This window comes from Chelmon rostratus, chromosome 8 (genome assembly GCF_017976325.1).
Source record: "Chelmon rostratus isolate fCheRos1 chromosome 8, fCheRos1.pri, whole genome shotgun sequence".
In the NCBI taxonomy this organism is placed as follows: Eukaryota; Metazoa; Chordata; class Actinopteri; order Chaetodontiformes; family Chaetodontidae; genus Chelmon; species Chelmon rostratus.
In genome coordinates this window covers 16870044-16890819 of record NC_055665.1, presented here as the reverse complement: position 1 = coordinate 16890819, position 20776 = coordinate 16870044, and the positions used below count along the sequence as shown (strand labels likewise).

At 39.1% G+C, this 20776-nt stretch overlaps 1 protein-coding gene across 14 annotated transcripts in view; it reads left to right on the top strand.

Annotated features, from left to right (window-relative positions):
- The first annotated feature begins 4295 nt into the window (after positions 1-4295).
- Positions 4296-20776, top strand: part of LOC121609972 (focal adhesion kinase 1-like) — a 64655-nt gene continuing 48174 nt past the window's right edge. For 13 of the 14 annotated variants that reach the window (XM_041941828.1, XM_041941827.1, XM_041941823.1 and 10 more), the window contains exons 1-2: positions 6124-6226; positions 13506-13532. In XM_041941828.1, coding sequence (XP_041797762.1) covers positions 6190-6226; positions 13506-13532 — 64 coding nt within the window. In that variant the 5' untranslated portion in view covers positions 6124-6189. Of the gene's footprint in view, positions 4413-6123; positions 6227-13505; positions 13533-20776 lie in introns of those variants that run through there. The other variant, XM_041941821.1, reaches the window with a different exon arrangement.

The following is a 20776-nucleotide window of genomic DNA, read 5'->3' as shown; positions in this document are numbered from 1 at the left end:
AGTGCACTCTGTCCCATATCACATGCACTTAACATCCAATCATACCTCATTATATCTACCCAGTCATGCCCAATCTGTCAATCTGTCATGCCCTTTCATCTGCACTACCTCTAGCTGAAAAGTCACAGGTCACACCTCCACGTGACGTCTGTCTCTCCTTGTTCCTTCATCAATTTAACCAGCCTTTCCTGCATCTGCTCCTTGGCATCCTTCCTAGTCAACAGCTCCAACCTCAGCCTCCACCTGTCTGCATCCTGCCCTGAACTGTTGCTGTACCTCTGCATCCTTCTTTATGTGTTTTTTTCATATCCTTGTCTACTTTCCTCTATTTTTTTCTTCTCCTTCTCTCCCTTCTGACACCAACGTGGTACCTGAGATGCTGCTGCAGGCTTCCTCACGCTCTGATGTGTATCATGATATACACTGCATGAGGAAATTGTGAAAGCTGAAATGTATTTATTGAAAAGTCCTTAAGCTGTCATGTGTTTATGTAAAAGATGTGTATTCATATATAATGAGTGTAATCAAGATACTACTTCCTAGTGTAAAAACCGGTTGTTCATAACAGTCAGAATGTGTATTGATTGTATGCGACTGTGACAGCTGTGTGTTATTAACTGCAGGATGTGTTATGGACACAAAGATGTAGATCACAAAATGTTTTAACTTGGAATTGCTTTAAAAATCATATTATTACTGTAAAGACATGTTGCATTCTATTCAATCATTAAAACAGGTGACATCATGTAAGAATCTCCTGTGCTATCAGTGATTAAACATTCTGTTGTAAATAGTCATCTTGTTGGCCCTCATTCATTCTAATTACAGATAAAAAACTGATCAATATGACTTCTCCGTCATTTACTGCGATTACTGTCATCACCCAGGAACATAATTCTGACAAAATATCGCTTTAAGTTCTGTGTTGTTCACAGAATCATCAGTCATAAGATCATTTAATTTTTTTAGAAAAATAAAGTTTGTTATTTAAGTAAGTTGTTTAAGTTTATGTAAGTTATATCAGTTTGGGACAGACTGCCTTCTACTCCAGCATGCTCCAAATGTTATATTAAACGGGAATCCTACACATTAAAGTACAAATGTACCTGGAACTTTTAGTACTTGTGTCATCTAACTGTTGTCACATTAATCTTTACATGTATCATGCCAAAGGTCAGTGTTGTCCAACATTGTTTGTCCCTTTTCCATGATTCATTCCACCACTTGCAGATAATAACTGCTGCAGTAATAAGAAAATCACCTGAGAGTCAAGATGACAGAAGGCTTTTCTGTGGTTTCCTTGTCATCACAACTGATGACATGTGTTTGCTGATTTATAAACATTTTCTCAGGGGTCATGTGTCAGGACACATCACAGTGCACCTCTCCAATTTTTCCGCTAGATGGAGCTCTATAACCTCCTCTGTTCTCCCTCGTGGCGTACCAGCAGCAGTCACACGCCACTGTATTGCAATAAGTAAAATTTAGGTGAGATTAAATATCTTTTTAAAAGGCAGTGTATGCTTGTTTTTTTTGTCTGACAAGATGCATTTTCTTACCAGGCGGTTTTTATGTGAGAGCGTTTCACTTGTCTCAATCTTTGTTGTCTTAATAATCTGAATAACACACTATAACCTCCTACTGAGCCTTTATTACTGTTCTGAGTAACTTAATGCTTAAAAAATAGAACATCCAGAATTATAAAGATGTTCGATCAGAATGGTAATGATGATTGAAAAACTGCTTCAGACATACTGTATGTACTTTTTTTTAGTCTGGTCCCACTTTTAAGATAACTGTTGTTTTTTTGTTTTTTTTTTACTTGTTCTCCTGTTCTGTTGGCAGATAATGTTGCTTATATTCAGTAACATTTTCCCCATTTTATTATCTTTTTTCTTGTTTTTGAGAGCTAAAATTCTGTCCAGCATCGGCTCTGTTTTTAATATCACTCCTCTAGCACAGCATTATAGATCATTTTAATATCTCTTAGCCTTGTCCTTTCCCAGAGGGCTAGATTAAAGTGCATTGTATAATAGTTTGTTTCAAATCAAACTTTAATCCTTCTCATGCACACTCATATACCAAGAAAGATTTATTTATTGAGCTTGTTTGTTTGCTAATTTGGACTCTGTTTAAGCTATCTGAATACTTTGCATTGTTTGAAACACATCTAATTATGTTCCAAACATTCGAAAATAACAGGTCAAGGAGGAGTAAAATATGAAATTTGCAAGTCTTTGGCAAATAAAAGCATGAATGTTGAAAAAAAAAATCATCCTTGAAAACGAATGATTCCAGATGACTTCAGTACAATAAATGTGCTTCGCATTTTGCAGCATTTTGACTGTATTAAAAAGTGAATCCAGTAAATTCAATCTAGCAAGGCTGCAGTGCCATCAGACACAGTGATGAATATATGTGCGATACATCACCTTCTATACCTACAGAGAGTTTTGCCGTGTGCACTGTAGCGTTTGAGAGTGCTTGTGATCTGTAATTGGCTCAAGGTTGATTTACCTTTTCCTTTCTCTCCCATAATGTTTAATTGCATAGGACAGATTCATTTTACACCAACCATAATAGGTTTTTCCCAAAAGCTGCCAAGCTGTGTGACTGCCAAATGTGTAAATGTGGGGTACGCTGGTGGCCCCGCAGAAATCATGCAACTATGACGTCTTGAGTTTTAATCCACCTAAGTGTCACCCACCCTTGCACCACAATTAGCACAATAAAAATCATCTCTGTACTGAGTGTGTGTCTGCATTTTTTGTGTGTATGGATATCAGCTGCATGCATGAATGTACTGTATGTGTAGGTGGGACTGTGTGCGTCAGTAGATTGTTTTGGGCTGTGACTGCGAGACAGTGGAGACACACATATTCGAGACAGCATAACGGCAGTCAGCATCAAAGTCACAACAACTGTGTTTGTGTGTGTGCGTGTTTGCATGTGTTTGGGGTGTAGCTTTATTTCAAAGCTTCTTTTGTTTGGCTTACATTATGATACTATGATGAATAATGGATGACATAAATCTCTGAAGATTTCATTTAAACATGAGACTTCAGCTCTAGCACGACTGTGGGTTCTTAATGTATCTTCTGCTTCCTATTATTTCACTTGGCTTTGGTGCATTAGGCTGCTCATAAAAACATTAAATCCTGCACATTTCCATCTACTTCAGCAGAGAACTGTGATTTGTCCTACAAGGTGAATGTGATGGCTGCCCTGCCAGCACAGTGATTACTCGCCCAAAGTGGGGCTGACAAAGTGGAGAGCAATTTAATTTCAGCTTCACTCAGGAACATATTGCACAGTGAGATAAAGACTATTTTGTTCAAAGACATTGGTGCCCACACCACACCCCCCCACTTCTTTCATCTCCTTACCTACAGCAAGGCAGTTTTGTTCTCTGACTCCAACTCAGTTTACACTATTTATTCAACTCCATCACCAGTGAGGCAAATCTACTTTACTGTTATTCTATACACACTGATGCTTTCATTTTCTCCTTTTGCACTTTGGATGTATTACTCTATTGCTTTTATTCTCATGTTACTATAATGTTAGAGCAACATCTGGCACAAGACTTTGCTTTGACATTAATAAAGTATATTGTTATATTGTTTTATTTATGTTTTATGGGCATTTGTTTCTATTTTTCTGTAATCGCCAGTGGTTTATTTGGTTTATTATTATGTGAGCACACCAGGATTTTATTAACAAATAAATTAAACCTAGACATTTTTGGCTATTGGGTCTATTTTTTTTAACCCCTAGAATTGTTAGAATTGATAGCAATGGATTCATTTTTTTTAACAAAAAGCAATCTAAGCAATCTTCTGGCTTGTTGCAACCTAACAACTAATATTCATACTTATGGAAATTATTCCCATTTAACCAGTATAAACAGTATAAAGACCCTACACACAATCATTATTTTGATCACAATCTATACTGAAAGGCAAGGAATTTAGGTAAACTGAGATTGAATAGCTTCACCTTCCATGGCATCATTTCATGCAAATCCATATGACAAGACAAACGGGGGACGTTGTGAAATTGGGGTCTTACATAAGACTCATTTGGGGGACCCTTGCAGTGGTGCTGGACACGTAGGGCCCCTCTCCTCCTGTCACTGAGCCCCGCCAGCTGCAGCCATGTTGGAAAAGCTCAGGCTCCAGCAGCAGCAGCAGCAGCAGTGCTAACAGCTAGCGTCAGTGGACACCGACTACCGGGCACGGCGCTGTTGTGGACAAAAACAGACAGGGAGAGGGACTCATAACGGAGAGGATACAGCCACTAAGCCGGCTCTGATATCAGCGGGTATACGTCTATACAATTCAAACTAACTGGCTGGAAAAAGGTGGCCGGTTGCGGGGAGTAGTTGCGACCGGGCTCCAGGGCTAAAGCGGGTGAGTATTGATCCATTTGGGTGGCGGATTAAATGGGAATAGCCCACCGTTAGCCGAGCTAGCTTAGCATTAAAGGGGGTAACACATACAGACAATGGGGTTAACGCAAATTCAATACGCGAGGAGGTGTTTTTAGGAGCTGGTAGTAGGGTTTGTGGCAACATGTCCTGGGCTGAAGGGTATTAAATACCGGTCACTTTGACACCGAGAAGTCATTTGTATTCCTAACAGACAGACAGTGGTGCAGTGGCCGAAACCACCCCTCTCTGTTTCTCCGGGTAGGTGCAAAGGTCCAAGGCAAGGAGGATTTCTGTCATGCAGAGCAACACCGCTGTGGCAGAAACACCAGAGTTTAGATGAATAACGACCTGCTCAGATTGAGGCTTATTGTTGGAAACAACGGGTTTGAGACAAAAGGGGGCAGCTGTTACTTAACCTGTGCGTCTCAAGTGTTTTGGGTTGCTTGCTGCCTTGTCAACCACAATACTGTACACTTATCGCTGTGGTGGGCCGAGTGAAATGTGTTAATATTTGAACCAGGCCTGGTTTACGAGCATAAATGCTTCCTCTTGCATGCTTGGTGGGATTCAACTAATATTATAGGTGTGATGCTAAGATTTTACCCAGCCTGGTGATGACCAGCAGCCCAGTGGATGTGATTTGTCAGTTTTTCTCTGGGGTTTCAGGGTGTTTGGAGTCAAAGCTGCCCTGTCATGTCTCCTACAGATTTCTCTTTTCCTGCCTTTTTCCCATCTTGCTTCCTGCCTTTATGTGACTGTCACCCCCGATTACTTCCCAGTACAAATCCCTTAGCAGCCAAACTGGAGGATCAGGACCCCAAAGTCTATTCTCACATATTTTGACATGCCCGTGTACAAACACCAACATTTAGTGTTGAATGACAGCTAGCTGAGAATAGGTCGCAGTGTTTTGTTGTTGAATAAAAGTCACTTGACACTGAATAAACCTCAAAATGTGATTCAGATTTACTAATGATGAAGCCTCTACTTCTAGCTGCTCCTGAAAAAGGGATATGACAGCATTTCTTGTAAGTGAATTATCAAGAAGTTTCTCTTCCTTTCATTTTCATGGAGTTGCTTCAATTCCAACAAATGAACACAACCTGAAACTGTACAGTGTAGATGCTGTTGAACGTCTAGTTAATGTTTACTAGATTGCTTGTCCACTCAGTGCTGCTAATCATGGCTTTTTTCCGGTGTTGTATACAGGTATGCAGACACATATATATAAAAACCTGACTTGTGCATATCAGTAATTTGTTGCCATCTGTTTTAACATGAGTAATTTCAATGTAAATGTCTCATTATTGTGAACACATGAAGAAACTCTATCACTTAAATTGCGTATGTTGGTAGAAATCGAAATAGGAGGGCTTTGTTTCTCTTTCTGTCCGCTCTCCTTGCCTCCTCTTCAATTACCTCCACTAATCTGAAGAGGCACTGATGGGGAAAGCAACATTGACAATGTTAGATCGATCTGTACACCTGTCTGTTTACGGTCAGGATAAGATAAAGACGTGGGACAGGCTAGCGGATAAGATGGCAAGCGAAGGGAGAAGGAAGAAAAGGAGGCAGCTGTGTGGAAATGAAACTCAGCCCCCAGGTGTGTCAGTCAGAAACAATCAGTGGGCGGGTGTTTTCCCTCTCCTATAAGTGACAGCGTACAGTACAACTAGGAAGTGGAGAGACAGAGCAGGAACATATACAGGCGTCTGTGATTTAGCAGGGGTTCAGTCCTCTGTCAGCCAACTGCCAGCATGCAGTTCTGGGATCTCCTGGGCTGCACCAATGGAGGTATGAACGTGTGTAGTCATACTGATGGCTCGGGGAATGTGTTCAGCCGTGATTGGACTGGGCGTATGGGTGCTCTGTGCTCGGCAGGTAGAGAGGGTCTGGCAGACTGAGGGCTGGAAAGGAATTTGCGGTGCTCACCGCTGTGCAAGCAGTTGCATGTGAAAACCTCACAGACAGGTAGAGTGTGGAGCACAAACAAAGCCGCTGAAGGCTCTGATGCAGCGTCAGCCTGCTCTGTTTTCCTTTGATAAAACCGGTTGGTTGCTTCTGACAACAGATTTGACAAATGAATAAATTGGCACAAATTGTGTGATTGTGTGTATCTGTTGCCCTGCATGTCGGATTTTGCCTGCTTGACTTGCCTCCATGAAGCAGAGTGTATGTGTGTTGTCCTGTCCATATGGAGTACAATTTATTTTTACTTGATTACCTGCCATTTTATTTTTCTATTGTATGATCGGTGAACAATTTACATCGCCACAAACCTAAAGATGGAATATAACAACCACTGCTACCACTGCACATATTACTATTGCTCCAGCTGTTACTGTCATCTCTGTTCTTACTGTTACTATCACTGCCACTGTGACTACAGTTCCCAAAAAGTGCTGTCACACCTCGAGACAAAAGATTGGCAGCTGTAATTTAACAACTGGCTTATTCATTCATTCAGGAGTCAGTTTAACTGTGGGTGGGACAAGCTTTGAATTTATCACCCTCATAGGCTTCTGCTATGGTTTTTTGTGCCCATATCAGTTCCCACAAGCAAAAAAAGTGTATTTTTTAAGCCTGGTATGTTGCTCACAGCTGATGTTTCCGGAATAGGATCTTCTTGGCTTGTTTGGGGCATCCATGTCTGGTCAGACCTGCCCCACGAAGAGTTAAACATCAGATCAACATCAGATTTCTGTTCCTGTATAAATGCAGCTAAATAAACCACAGGCCACAGCTATCAAGTGTCACTTTTCCTGTCCACAGGGCTCAACGTAGGCGAGCGACTGACAGCCTCGTATGGGGTGGATGTTAGTGAACAAGTCAAAGAACAAACTTCAAATGTCTAGCAATACACACTTGAGAGGAAGTATAAGAAACGTTAAAGCAAATAGAGAAAAGCTTTATTTTTGTTGTATAGAGCTTGTTGTTCTTTAGCTACCACATAGAGTATTTATATACATTGTGTGTTTGTGTCTGTGGTAGTTAGTATATAAAAACATATGCCCTCTTAATCTAAAGGATGTAAAACCCTGCCTTATGATGTCAGTTTAGTTGTGTTGTCTCATGTCTTGCCGCAATTGTGGTTGCTTTATTGTGCTGTATTGAATTCCAGGACACTTCTACCTCCAACACCCACCCTGTGCCCCGGGCCATGTTTTCTGCCATTGCGCTAATAGCTATAGCTAGGATACCCGATGAGTTGTGTCATATTCTTCTCATCTGTATAGAAGAATATATTGTCGAATCCTGTGAATACCTAAATGAGTGCCTGAGCTGCTTCATGCAGCTACACTTTCACTTTAATAATTTAGCTTCCACCCATTAAATTTTCCTGGAACAATTAGTTGGCATGTTACAAATGACATAAAAAATGCTAAAGCTTGAACTTATTTATGCCTGTTGAGTCTCTGTTTGTTGGAGCGGTGTGTGTCATACTTTGGGACAGTACAGCCGCAGGCTGGCTATCTGTTAAGACCTGTAAAATGACTGGAGATGTGTGCTCCTGGTGTGCCATCAGTAGTCTTCCCCTATTTGCATCTGTAGCTCGCTGTTTTGTTGAACTTATTCCAAGTGGTCAGCACTCACTGTCAGATACTGTGGTTGCGAAATAACTTCAGGATACGAATTTGCTGTCTATGTTTCTCGTTCGATTTCGTGTTATACTAAACACCTTTTTGTGACATTTTTGTCTATCATGTCTAACATTACCTTTAAACTGGGAAATGTGGTGAAAAATATACAGTGCCACATCTGTTTGGGTATGGAAAATCATCTGTCATGTTGTCTTGCTGATATTCATCACATTGGACTGCATGGCAATGAGAAGTCAAACTGAGCATTTCAGTAATCATTATGGGAGAAATCTGACTTAGCAGTCATATCATGATTCAATTTCGAAACTAATTCCCACAATACAATTTGCAATGACAGGCAGTCTCTCCTTTGCATTTTTCTTTACTTTGCATGTTATGCAGAAAAGCATCTAAAAGTCTGGATTGGAGCAGCTGCCAGAGGAGTAGAGGAGTGAAGAAACTGTCAAATGTGTATTTACAGTACAGATAAACATTAGCAGCATTCTTTTTATAAATTGACTAATGTACCTGCTTTTTAGGTTGTTTATGTATGTTGCACCTCAAGTGTTTTGAAAGTAGGAAAAGAGAGATTTATCCATGGCTGGACAGCTCTGACTATAAAATGTCATATCACGCCTGTTGGAATATTTTCTCTTTTCATACCACAATTTGTTTTTTGTTTCTGACAGCAGACACATTTTTTCTAAGTAGCTTACACTGAGAGGAAGTAAAAACGTACAGCAAGATATGAAAATCCTTGGGTACTTAATAGCAAAATCCTTTATCCTCAGTTCCTGAAAGAATTTAGAGATGTGAAGCTTCTGTGGGACCATGGAGATGTGGTGGTTTGGATCAATGTATTTGTGAATGTCTGTGTGACATCAACTTTGGTGCAGTGCACTGCACACTGAGGTAAAGCCATAAAACGGCTTGTAAAAAAAAAAAAAAAAAAAAAAAAAAAAAAAAAGCCTTGTTTGTGTAAACAAAAAAGACAAAAAAGAAAAAGAAACAAAGAAAAGAAAAACTGTCAGATAAATTCATGAATTCTGGTAAAAGCAGTGAGAATAGAAGTGCATAAATGGAGGATCTGAGAGTGCGAGCTGCATTGTAAAACTGTTTACTTCATATAAAAACAAAAACATTTGCTCTTCAAATAATGGCATACAAGTGAATCATTGTGTCGTATCACATAATTGATTTGACCACCTCGTAAACAGGTGAACCTTATCCAATCTTAAACAACTTAATTTACTCAAACAAGTTAATCCAAGAATGACTTAAAATAAGAAGATAATGGGATTTGGATCCGATGATCCCAAGTTGGTTAAATACCTGCAATTGTTAAGTTTAGTACCTAATACATCCCTGTTGAATCTTCCTTCTTTTCTATTTGCAAACAGCAATGTAAAAAACATTCAGGTAGCAATTTAGGCAAATATCAAATAAATAATCTATCTGGCAAATTGATTTTATGTTCGTGGGATGTCAGTCTGAGTTTTAGGTCTTAAATCTTAAGATTTTTTCATTTATTTAGTTTAATTAATCTCACCTTAAATTGCATATGAAATATTAAAATTGAATTTAGTCTGACAAACTAGGTTCAATTAAAAGAGGAGCATGCATGTTCAGTGTATTTGTTGATAGAAGATAATGACAAACAGTGTGTGATGATGGGCTGCATGGCTGTTGATGAATAGTAAGACGTAAGGGGTGTTACAAACGTTATAAAGGAGTTGGTCTGTGGACTGCTGGACTCTGAATTGATATGGGTGCACTGGAAAGTGTAGTAGTGCTTTACGTTCCAGCATTATTGGCACACCGATTGAGCGTGCAACGTTAATTGATTGTGTGTAAGCAAGCAAAGGAACCTACATGATGGCCTCTCCTGAGTTATGCGCTGTAGCTGGACTGTGAAGATTATTAACACAGGTGTTTCATATGCATATGAAACTGTTTTAGTGACGTCAGCTTGTGTAAATGCTTCATCTGCCAAATACAATGTAAAAAACAGCGCTGGTGTAAATAAGACCATTCTGTCTTACTTCCCTATCTCTGCAGTAGTCCCACTACTACAATAATGTTTTTATAGCTGCTACTTACAATGACAGCTACCTCATTAAAGCTGTATCTTCCACTGTGGTGACTTTATTCTTCCCTCTGATGTCGCTCTCAGTCCTGCGCCACTCTGCTCTGTTGTACTCTCTTCTGACAGGCTCGTCAGTGCAGAGGAGCTGCAAAAGGCTGTTGTTGTTTTCTTGATGAGAATGGAGTTGTGCAATGCCCTTAGCGTGGTGTCAACTGTAGCGTAGCCTCTGTGGTTTGCAGCCAGAGGCAATAGTTTTCTACACTGAGTGGGAGAGACAAAGAAAAAGGCTGAGAGCGCGAGGGGGAAAATGTGATAGAGTAGGAGGGAGAAGCTCTGAGGAGTGTTTATGCAAGTGAAAGATGTCATAAGCAGTTCCAATGACGGGTGCTTCAGTCCTGTTTTAATAAAAGGTTCTTCTTCTGGGTAATTATCTGTGGATGTGAAAGATTAAAGTTGGGTTTAAAGCCAGGTCATTTCTGGTGACATTGAGAAATTATCTCAGCCAGTGTTGTTCAACCAGAAAATGCCAGTAAACAAAATACGCATGCATGATGAGGTAGATGTTGTCATGCATCTGTTAAAAAAAATATATATATACACACATACATAGTAAATCCATTATCAGAAGGCTGCTGTATTGGGCAAATGTTTGGGCACCTTTCAAATAGTGCTTTAGCTTTCTCTTCATAATTATATTTTTAACATCAAGAAACATTTCAATACATGCTTAAGCCTTCCTTTTGGCTCAAAATTGCTTAGTGTATCACTGCCTTAAACGTTACATTTATCACTCGTGATTTTTACACTCCGAGTGACGGAGAGAGAGAATAATGCCAGGATTGGTGTTGTGTTGCTTTTGTTAACAGCATTCTACACGTAGCCAACATTTTGGACACGTCTCTGCCAGGAACAAATTGGATTATGTGATTAGAGGAAATTATGTGAAGTAGCAGAACGCACACTGAGCAGCAGTGAATCCAACCAAGTAAAATGTCTGAGTCAAAATAACAGCCAAAATGTCATAACTTAATATCACATGAGTAAAAGTGAAAAGTGAGTACAAGTATTAGACTCAAAGATATCAATATTGATACTAAATTTACTATATTTCACAATATACTGCTAATGGACCACATTTGCTGAAAGGAAATGAAAAAGAGACTCACACAGTGTCCCAATTCCAAATTACATACTAATTGTATACAGTATGTAGTACTAATTCCAATGGTATACAGTATACTACAGTATACTGTTTTCTCAGTTAGTACAAAATATCAACATGCTTTTTCACTTACTTACAGGAAATGATGCATATGCCAATGCTGTCTCATCAAACTGCTGCTTTGGAATATCACTGCCAATTAAACTTCACACATAGACATCAAAATGTTTTTCCGAATATTTAATACTTTCATTTTTTTTTCGGGTGTTCGTGAAGCTGTTGTACCACTAACCAAAATTTGTTTAAAATTTTCCAACTGTGAGCACCTCCCCTATTTCCCTTGTGCGGTTACCAAAAACATGAAGCACTCCTCAGACAGATACTGCCTGCCTTCTTTGTGTAGTTAATTTTTCCCACTTTTTCACTGTAAAACACGACACATTCGATGCCTGCTTAGAATTGGTATGCAGTATGGAATCAGCACACAGCTGTAGCTTGAAAAAACAACTTTTAAGACTTTTAGGTGATCGTAGCTTTTCAAGTTGCAGTTTTTTGTGTGTGTATTCTTACCATACAATTTATTGTGTACTATCTGTAAAAATGAGCGTGCTATGAACATTGGCATATCGCACATAATGTACAGTAGAAGTAGGTTGTAGGGATTCACCGATCCACTTTTTTTCAGCTTCGACCTCATTTTCATACCTGAATTTGAATATCTGCCGATACCAGGTACTGATCTAATACCAGTGTTTAATTAAGAAGCTGTATGCCTCACTGTCGAATGCGTTTAACATTACTATCTTTGTAAAACAAAATGTAACAAAAACTATATGCATTTACTGAATTGTTATTATATATTGAAATAATAATAATTGTGCACCGGCAACGTGGTAGGTGAATCACAAGTCGTAAATTAGGGCAAACAAACTTGATAAATCACACTCCACAGAAGTAGTACAAACATTCAAAATTAACAGCAATCAAATTTTTTTGGAAACATTTAGTGCAAATAGACACAGACATAAACATAGAGTTTAATTGAATAGATTGGCCCCAAGATCTGCCACATTGTCACTGATACCTGATCTAGCTATTTGAGTGAGTATTGGACCATATTTTAAAATTAGTATTGGATGAGTGCATCCCTGGTAGGTTGGATGGAATTGGGACACAGCTTTTTATCTTAAATATAAAGTAAGACAAAGCCTTGGCATCTGAATTGGCACGACAGCGCTGCTTTGTGTCTGTTGCTTAGTAACAGATGTCAGCGTAGCTTCAGAGTGTTTCATCATTTTGCTCATTTTGGTGTCATTTGTACATGAGAGTGTTGGAAAGAGTGAAAGAAAAGATGGGCTAGAGGAGTGGAGAGGTTATGAGACAAGTTTGAGATGAATGGGACCAGTGGGTGAGGTTATAACAGCATGACAGAGCAGAATATGTTCTGCCAAGTCATGATTCTCGTCTGCTCCGACTGTCTGGAATGTAGCTCATACTAAATCCTCCCGATCCATTACAGCTGCTGCGTAGTCCCCGGTTGGTCAGTACTGACATGTAAACCGGTGGATGTGCTTTGTGTGATTAGAAATTGGCTCCTGTCAGGCAGATAAACTAAGCATTGTAATCAATTGGATTGAACAGTTGGACTTTCCAAGTGATGAAAGTCCTCTTTGACGTGTTATAGAGCTAAAAGCATTTGGTTCGATTTGATTGAGGCTCATTTTGATAATTGGCTACTTACCAGTCTGTTAATAATTTAATGGCAGTGTTCTTCTTCTGAACAGCTACGTTTCTTACCGATCATACGATTTGATTCACTTCTTTGTTTACCTCTGCTGTCTTATTATCATACTCTTTTCTGGCTTACTTAACCTGTCTTCTTCTCTGCCGTTGTCTCTTTCTACACCTCTTTATTTGCGCTCCTTTTTTCATCTCTCTCGGTTGTGTTATCGAGGGATAAGGAGGAGCTCGTGAAATTTAACTGTTATGTAGAATACAGTAATATGAAAAGCAGTAGCTCATTTTAATTTGATCTGTTCCTATCAGGTGTTTGATTGGAAATCAGTTTAATGGAAAATTAAATGCAAACGGTGCTAAATTTGTTGCTCTCATTGATGCTATGACTTAATCCATTATATGAAGATACTCTGATTGTGAATAATTCACTATAACACAGTGTCACATACACAAATTTATCAAAGTCTTGTGTTTTTCTCTCTTCTCCCTTACCCTTTTCTCTTCCAGATATTTCCAGGATATCATACTACACTGGTGAGTACAGTTTTTTTTATGCAGGCATCATGTTTTCGGGTTATTGTACGTCTCATTCTCGTAAACGCAATATTTCCGGAATGAAATTTCTTCAAATTTGGCACGTATGTTGTGACCACACAAAATACGTTTGGCCATACCTCAAGAATATCTATGTGAATTATGACAAAATTTCAAACAAATGTCTCAAGATAATATGAAGTGATGACATTTTATATGCCAAAGGTCAAAGGTGAATGTCACTGTAAAATCATCCTGTTCTTCCAAAACACTTTTCTGGTCATTATTCAACTGGGGTTGGGCGAAACTGTCAGCTCAACAACCGGTGATTATGGTTTCAGCTGGAATATGTGTGTCATCGGGGAGTTTGCTTCGTTTATTATTCTAATACATAATCAAAATAAACTCACAAAATTTCAAGAAAGGAAATATTCTTTCACCTATTTTCCTTACTAAACTGAAAATATACAACTGTACGCCTTCTAGATTCAACTTTCTAACTTTTACCTAACTAAGACAAGCCTTTGACTTGTCAGCTCATTGTAAAATGCACTTAATTCAAACTCAGAAACAAAATAAAGCTCACTAAAGCTGTTATGGTTAGTCTTTTCACTGTCCATCAACAACTCTGTTTGGTCAAAATAAACCCTTAATTTATGAAGGTATACTGGCTCTACACTGTTTTCCCAGCTGCCTCTTTCTACCATTATTGGCCTTTTTGAACTGCTTGGTTAGCTCACTGAACATGAGTCCCCCGCTGAGCAGCAACTCTTACTTGCTCTTCACAGACAGACGATTAAATTAGCAAAATAAAATGACAAGAATGGTTAATGATGGTGGTGATTGTGGTGATCATCCGTGCTGCTGGGTGTGAAGATGTGTGAAGTTAATAAGGTCCAGTTATTGTCATCTGCAGGCGTCTATGTCCAAAAAACTACTCATGCCGAAATAAATAATTTCTCCTTCCATTTGTTCAAACTTCTATGACTCAATGCCAGTAGCACTTACAATGATTCTTACTGCTAGGGATAAAACTTCAGATTGTTTCTTTTCCAAAGAGACCAAAACCGTTTGTGTACTCCAAATGGTTCAAGAACAGCTTTCCATTTGCGTTGGGTATGCCTTGGAAAAGCATTTTAGGCTTATTTTATAGAAATTTAATGAATGTTGATTGCATCCTTTCAGTTTGATTTTTCATGATAATTGAAAGAGATTCACTTTTCTTCTTTTTTATTTTTCACAAGGCTTAATGTTCTTTGGTCTTTGTCTTGACTCAGACTTAAAGAGGTCTGATGATGCTGATGTGATAGATCAAGGTAAAGCTGAATTATTTCATTGATTTAGATGAGACATTTTATGATCCTTAGCTCCAGTCTCTCTCCATGGCTGTTGCTAGGTAACTGTTGATCCTATAGTTTTCAAGGAGTATGTTGTATATTTGGAGCTGAGAACGGTTAGAAACATAATTTACATTTCTTGACCTTAACTTTGGCTCCAGTTTCCACTTGGATTTTGTTGAGTTTGGGGTTAAGTGGTGCTCATAATGAGTTAATGCTTTCTGACTTGTTTAGGAAGTAAGAGCAGCATGGCACACGGTGTACAGACTGGATAAACTGAAAGTCTGTGGCCAATAACAGCCTGGGAAATACTCATACTCACAGGTTCATTTTCAGTGGGAAGGAACGCAACAATTTTAAATGGTGATGGCTTAATGGCTCAATGAGGCATTTAAGCATGTGGTTTAAAATGTAGTAAATCAATGAAGACTAAGGCATAACTGATTCAAAAATAGCAAATCACGATTTCTTATTAAAACACAAGGATTGGGCTAAAGTTGTTAAGCCAACGCTAATTGAAGAATTGTTGATAAAAGTACAAATAGGAAAGTGGGATAAGAAACTAATAAGCTGTTGCTACCAAATATTCTTGGGCATGAATTTGAATAATACTACACAGATCAAAGAAAGATGGGAAATTGATATTAATTCCAGCATGTCATGCGATATGTGGGAGGAAATATGTACTGGTGTACATTTGGTAACTAATTCGAATGTATGGAGGGAATTCAAATGGAAGATTATCATGAGGTTCTTTAGGACACCTGAAATAATGGCCAAATTTGACAATATACATTCAAACAAATGCTTCAGAAACTGTGGCCCACATATTGGCAGTCAGATTCACATGTTTTGGCTATGTCTGAAACTGGAAAGTTTCTGGAAAGAAGTGTTTAAAACACGGAAGTATACCAAATGGAACAAATAACATACTCCCTGAGACTTAAGAAGATATATTCACTAGAAGGTGGAGCCCTGCAATGGGTATACTGTTATAGTGAGGAACCCATTTGATCTATATTATTGATCTGATATCTATATATCATTTTTTTTATTCTATTTTTATTTTATTGTATTTTGTCTATCCCATTCTGTTCTATTTCATGTATTATTTTTTCATTCTGTCACTATAGCTCTGCCCTCATTTTTATTTCGGAATTGTTACCATGCCCCTATAAGCACTAAGTTGTAAAATTTTGAGGGGAAAAAAAAGGGAAAAAATGGCAGATATGATGTATGTGATTTTGTATATATATTCTGAATGCAACTGAAATAAAAACTAAGATAAAAAAAAAAAATAGCAAATCACAATATGAATTCTCAATTTCCTAAATAACCTAAAGACTGAATTTATTTTGTCCTGATCATTTTATGTTGCTCTTTCTGTCATTTAACATGAAGACGTATTATGACGCCTGGTCATAGAGTGCATGCTGTACTGGTGCTGAGCCCAATATATGGCTCACCTCAACTCAACATTATTTATATAGCACCTTTCATACAAAACATGGAGCCCAAAGTACTTCACAAAGCAAGATTAAAACAGCATACACAATTAGTAAAAACAAAATTATAGATTATTATAGATTCAATGATTAAGACTTAAAACTAAGGCGGAAAATGGCCTGACACCTTAAATATAAACCAGACTAAAAAGAGACATCTTAACATTTCTTCCTCAGATCCACATGCAGACTGTTCCAGAGAAGGGGGCCACAATTGGCTAGAGGCTTACTACTACTGCTTAACTACCAATGAATGAGTCCTTATGTCAACAAAAAAAACTCCTCTATGGGAGCCAAGTGGTTTGATGGTGGGTCCACAGAGAGTAGAGAGGATGGAGTTGGAGAGTAATCCTATTCTGTAGAATGGGGGCACTAGGAAGTTTTTGTCTTTTTACAGGGGTTTGGTAAGGCAATCGACTTTGAGTCTCAGGACTGGGCCTCCTCCACTGGTGAGAAACATTAGATGCACGCATTTTCGAACTTCATAGATATTCGACCAGCCAAATGGGAAGCTTTGGTGTGCCTAATGTAGCCCACGGGCTGGCAGCTGACAATCACTGACATAGAGGCTAAAAAAGACCTAAACTAGAACCTTGAGGGACCCCATAGGTTATATCTCTTGTCTCTGATTACAGGTCACCGAGGGTGACAAAGAACCTTAGAACCATTCCTGGGAGAGCAACCCACTTTTCAAGTCTGTGCAATAGGATATCATGGTCGATGGTATCAAAAGCCGCACTGATGTCTAGGAGAACTAGGACAAAAGCTTATTTTAGTTTGTATTAATTCTTTTGTCATTTCACCACTTTAATCAATGCAGTCTCTGTGCTGGGTGGGCTCTGAAACCTGACTCAAAGTAAAAACAGTTTCAAAAAACGAGATAGTTATAGGGCAAGCTCGTATAGGTTTTTTAACTCAGAGACCAAGTATATTGAAAGTGTTATAGGCTGTCAAAGTCATGACACAACCTGGTCTGATTAGTATTCATTCATATTCATTCATTGTTGATATCTTATCTCAGAAGTAAGCTGAAAATTTGCTCCACTTTGTATCTGAGAAAAAAAATCAGTGTTGCATGAAGAAGTAGGATTTATCAGAGTCTGAAGTCGTTAAAAGGAACCTAGGATTGTTTTGGTTCCTATTTATGAGTTCAGAGAAGTGAGCATGTCTGGCATTTCCTCAGCGCCCTATTTTATTCTGAAAGGTGAAGGCACAAAATATTATCGTAGATCTGGAGTTTACTTTACCTCCATCTTCACTCAGCTTTTAAACAATTTCTTTTAAGTTTGTTACCAATCTCATTTTTCCATGGTAGCTTGCATTTTAAAACAGGTTTTATGTCTCCATGTTGGCGGTGATATGCTTTTGCATTGTCAGTACATCTGATCTGTCCACACCGTTCTTGTGAACACGATATCTGAGGAACACCTGGAGGGAATTTCATTACATCTGGCACAAATGTCCCCTCCAACTTAAAGATGAATCAATTAGAGTTTGGTGTTCAAAGGTCACTATGACCTCACAAAACACATTTTTGATCATAACTCGAGAATTCATATGCTAATTATAACAGCATTTCACACAAGTGTCTCCTAGGATAAAATGATGATTTTATATCCAAAAGGTCAAACGTCAACTTCAGTGTGACATCATAATGCTCAGAAACACTTTTCTGGCCATTATTCAGCGCCCTAACTCAGGAACAGAAGGGGAGATTGTGACCATATTTCACATTTGGTCAGATACTGAATTGGTGACACTAATCTTGTGTGTCCACCTTGAAACTGTGCTGATTGTATAGATATTCTGTGCTGTGCTTACAATGTGTTGCTTCTTTTCAGCAACATCCATATTTGAAGCATTGTAGTCCACCACAAGCTCATTTGTTTTGCTGATGATGATGATGAGCTTTAGGTGATTGTTGTTGCACCATGTGATGAAGCTCTCCATCAGTCCTCTGTACTCCTCTGGAAAAATAGTCTCTAAGTGAAGTTTGCATGTTTCTTACCGAAAACTATTCTCTGGAAACATAGATGTCAAGATAGCAATAACTTGACTGGTTGACAGTGGCATGCAACCTTGAGGCTTTAGCTCTTGTCTTAATTTTAGCCGTACAACACTGTTAATTGTTGTCAGTAGTTTTGCATTAAAAGATGTGTAAGGTTTAGGGGGTCTATTGGCAGAATATGGCAGTGTGTATAATCAATTGAAAATAAGAACTGTGTTGATTATGTATTTTCTTTGCAGTGAGTTCAGCACACAAACATTAAATTGGTCATTGTTTGTTGTTGAAACAGTAAATTGTGTTTATATCATGCATCCTAGCATTTAGTTACACATGTTTCTTGTCGAGACTGAAGAACAACAGCGTCAGTTGTTTCAGCAAATGGCCCAAAATGACATGTTTATGTTCAATGAACAAAGCCCTCTAGTGGTAATTATGACCACAGCAAAAGGGCAAGTCAGGTGATGTTAGCCATAGCTTTGTCACATCATGAAACTGGTGTATTTGTCAACAGTGATTTGTAACAGGTTTCAAAGACACTGACAAATGATCTTCCTGTTGATGGCCGCTTTAGATCAGAAAATGCTTCTATGTGTCATTCATTTCATTCTGTGACAGGCATGTTGTCTTTATATTAAAGATTAGATACTTTCAATGTGGTTGTTGTCAGTTTTTTGCAGCTGCATGCTTAGCAAAAAAGTGTTCACGATCATCTAGACCTTTGGCACATTTGAGGGATTGAATGTCAGAGTGCTTTATTGCCAGTGAAGAGCTGGCATGCGGCAGGAGCAGGTGAAATATGTTAGGGAGGAAGAGAGACAGAGTGAGGACAGAGGGCAGTAGAGACCAGCTGAGGGCAGCACAGAGAGACAGACAGACAGACAGACGAGGGGGACGGATAATGAGAAGAAATACAGAGGGAAACTACTCTTGTAATGGGTCAAAGAGTGGAATGTATGTTTTCAGTGGCTAAGCTATAATCCTGGTAAAACTTTGTGTGTGTTTGTGTTGGGTTTGTGTGTTAATGTGAGGGTCTGTTTATTAAACTTAGAGTGTTGATTAAGACTGTGGCCCTATTAGAATATTTATAGTACCATGCAATCAACTTGACTACTTTCCACTGCATCAAGTCTCAATTACAATATTTATATTTCGCTTTCTTCCTCCTCCTGTCTTTCTCCTTCTCTGTCCTACACACACACCCACACACACCCACCCACACACACACTCACACACACACACACCCTCTCCCTCCCTGACTCTGCCTGTTAATGAGCGGAGCAGCTTTTTCACAGCGTGCTCACAGCAGCCTATACAGAAAACACAGCAGAGGAGAAACACTCGGCACACGCATGCTCAGCCGCATGCACTCTTGTATACGTACACCCTCTCTAGCTTCCACACATACTCTCTCACTCCACAGTCTCTTTGGTGCACTCATTTCGACTGCTCAAGGATTGCGCTGGATATACTGTTTCTGCGCGTGTGTTTGGCTGCGGCTGTGTGTGTGTGTGTGTGTGTGTGTGCAAGGTTGGTAATGATGTTGTGATCTAGTTGCTCTTCCGCTGCTCCAGAGGAAAGCCTTCAGAAGCCAAACTGAACACCACACAGCTGACTGACTTCAAAACAGATTTACTGCATCAATTTTTTTTCCTCCAACCCACTCCTGCAACATCATTTTTTCTTCATGGTCCTACTCTCGTCCCGTCCTGCCTGGCTTCACATCACTTGACTTTTATTGTTCTTGACTTTTAGCTCCACCTTTCCCTTCAGGTCTCTGTCACTTTATGTCTGTGTCTGACATCAGACACCTGCTTTGACCTGATTAACTTCTGCAGGCTCCGAGCATTGTGGGAAAGCTTTGGAGGATGTGAGGCTCGGCTTCTCCCTTGGGTTCCTCTGCTTTTTCTCTTCACCCCGCTCTCTGTATTTCTTCCCCTTTCACATTCTAATTCATTTTGTCTTTTAATTCCGTCTTTCCTTTTGGTCATTCTGTTCTTATTCAACTTCACTTTAGTCTCTTCCTCTTTCTTCTTCTGTCTTTCCCTGTCTTGCTCTGCATTTTCCCTTCTGTGTCGGTCACTCTCATCTACCTCTATCTCACTCTGCTCCATTTCTCTACGTCCCGCTTTGCCCTACATTTTCATCTCTTCTTCACTGATGCCAGTTTCTCTTTTCTTCCTTCTCTCATCTGTCTTGCCATCTCCTCTGGACAACATTGCTGGATTTACAGAACAAAACTACCACCTGTCTTGGAGAATGATGCTTTGATGTGATTATATGGAGTGTTACTTTCCCAGCAAAGGATGTCAGTGTTGTTTTGTAACCTGGATGTTTGACATGCGTTGCCAAACCCTGTGACTTAACATTTATGGCTGCAGGGAAGCCGCCTTCTTT